Source organism: Leucopleurus acutus, assembly GCF_964270905.1.
Source record: "Leucopleurus acutus genome assembly, chromosome: 12".
Classification (NCBI taxonomy): domain Eukaryota; kingdom Metazoa; phylum Chordata; class Mammalia; order Artiodactyla; family Delphinidae; genus Leucopleurus; species Leucopleurus acutus.
In genome coordinates this window covers 54,255,504-54,257,844 of record NC_139154.1, presented here as the reverse complement: position 1 = coordinate 54,257,844, position 2,341 = coordinate 54,255,504, and the positions used below count along the sequence as shown (strand labels likewise).

Genomic DNA, 2,341 nt, shown 5'->3' with positions numbered 1-2,341 from the left:
ATCCATACTCAGAGCATGGGAATGGACAAAGGCATGAATATCAGCAAGCAGGAATCATGAAGACCATCTTAGAGTCTCAAAGTTTAAAGATTCTATCCAATAATTTTACATAGCCTTAATTTCACAGGTATGTAACTATGACTACTAGCCTAGGCATAGTTCTACAATATACGCATAAAATGGACACATCTACGCAATATAAGAGAAAACAATATTCTGTTATTGGTTGCACTATGTATCCTTTAATTTATGTATTTTTCATTTTTCTGCAGGCTATTTTGAGATGAGGCAGAGCACCCTGAAAGGCATTCTGTTATACCAATGCTAGGATCACCTTTTTCTTTTGCTCTTGTAGAATTTTTCTGATTTCACTATTTTAATCAAATCATGAGAGAATACTGGTTCCACAGTTCTGGCCCCTCCTCTAGAATTATGCTGGAAAACAAACGTCTAAATATTAATTTCTAAATCATGTTAGAATTTTTAAATACCAACCAATGTATATAAATTATTGCAGCCTCATAATAATCTGAGCACGTATAATGGCTGCTTCATTTTTTATCTAAATTTAGCATAAATCAAGCTTATGTGGTAATATAACAGCTTCTGAGAGGAAGTGTCAATTCTATAAGTAATTGAAGCCCTCAAGGTCACATACACCTCTGCAACTGAGGGACTCCCTAGTCTAATACCTACTATTCTCTTATTACCTTCAGATAATTTGATAATTAAATTATTTGAATGGTATCCCAAAGAACTACAAATCTCCAAGGAAAGATTTTCATTCCAATAAGTGCATTCTAAAGAATACTGCTTATAAAGATGTTAAAATAAAAATTTTTTTAAAAAAAGAATATTGCTTAGACAAAAAATAGATTTATAAAGGGAACTTGGAATTTTTAAAATACCGCTGCATTGATTTTCTTCAAATTTCCTGGGTGCAGAAATAATCTTTTACTGGAAGAAAACTGTCACTTTGTTGAGAATTTAAGGGAGAAAGCCTATGATCTGAGATTAGATTAGCCTTAAGATCTAACCCCAAATTTTCTGCACTTGCTTAGTTTCTTTTTTTGTAATATTTGGATAATCCCCACCATAGGATTTTTGTAACAATTTATGAGTTCAGTCAGAAGGGCACAGAGATGTTTCTGGAAGTAACATCACGATGGCTGCCCAAGAAGAGCCCCAAGTTCAGTTCAAACTTGTATTGGTTGGTGATGGTGGTACTGGAAAAACTACTGATACATTCGTGAAACGTCATCTGACTAGTGAATCTGAGAAGTATATAGCTACCTTGAGTGTTGAGGTCCATCCCCCTGTGTTCCATACCAACAAAGGACGGATTAAGTTCAATGTATGGGATACAGCTGGTCAGAAGAAATTTGGTGGACTGAGAGATGGCTATTATATCCAAGCTCATTGTGCCATTATAATGTTTGATGTAACATCGAGAGTTACTTACAAGAACATGCCTAACTGGCATAGAAATCTGGTACGAGTGTGTGAAAACACCCCCATCATGTTGTATGGCAACAAAGTGGATATTAAGGACAGAAAGGTTAAGGCAAAGTCAATTGTCTTCCACCAAAAGAAGAATCTTCAGTACTATGACATTTCTGCCAAAAGTAACTACAACTTTGAAAAGCCCTTACTCTGGCTTGCTATAAAACTGATCAGAGACCCTAACTTGGAGTTCATTGCCATGCCTGCTCTCACCCCGCCAGAGGTGGTCATGGACCCAGCCTTGGCAGTGCGGTCTAAGCATGATCTAGAGGCTGCTCAGACAACTGCTCTCCCAGATGAAGATGATGACATGTGAGAAAGTGAAGCTGGAGCCCAGATTCAGAAGTCTAGTCTTATAGGCAACTGTTCTGTGATGTCAGTGGTGCAGTGTGTTTGCCACTTTATTATATAGCTAAGCAGAACATGTGCTTAATCTTTGGGATGCTAAAGGAGATGAATGGGCTTCGGAGTGAATGTGGCAGTTAAAAAAAAAAAACAACTTTCATTTTTTGGACCTGCATATTTAGCTGTTTTGCAACATAGCTGTTTCCTCCTTGAGTTTCAAATATAAGACTGTTACAGTCACATCACTATATTCAGTGGTAGAATCTTGTTTTCTACTGTCATTCCCATTCCTTTTCATTTAGAATCAGAATAAAGTTGTATTTCAAATAAAAAAAAGAATTTATGATATTTTCATGAGAAATAATAAATATAAATGTAACAAATATAACAAATAAATGTAATAAAAATAATCAACAAATATAATATCAAATATAAAGTATATAAGATTGTGACTGGTACCACCTAAGATTTTTTAAATCTGTAATTATAGTTC

The 2,341-nt window shown here is 35.2% G+C and overlaps 1 protein-coding gene across 1 annotated transcript; it reads left to right on the top strand.

Annotated features, from left to right (window-relative positions):
• Window positions 1–1,145: 1,145 nt before the first annotated feature.
• LOC309969787 (GTP-binding nuclear protein Ran-like) lies at window positions 1,146–1,819 on the top strand (the record flags this gene model as incomplete). The annotated part of the gene is made up of 1 exon (XM_082851695.1): window positions 1,146–1,819. The coding sequence occupies exon 1, from the start codon at window positions 1,166–1,168 to the stop codon at window positions 1,817–1,819; it is 654 nt and encodes a 217-aa protein (XP_082707821.1). The 5' UTR covers window positions 1,146–1,165.
• Between the last annotated feature and the right edge of the window lie 522 nt (window positions 1,820–2,341).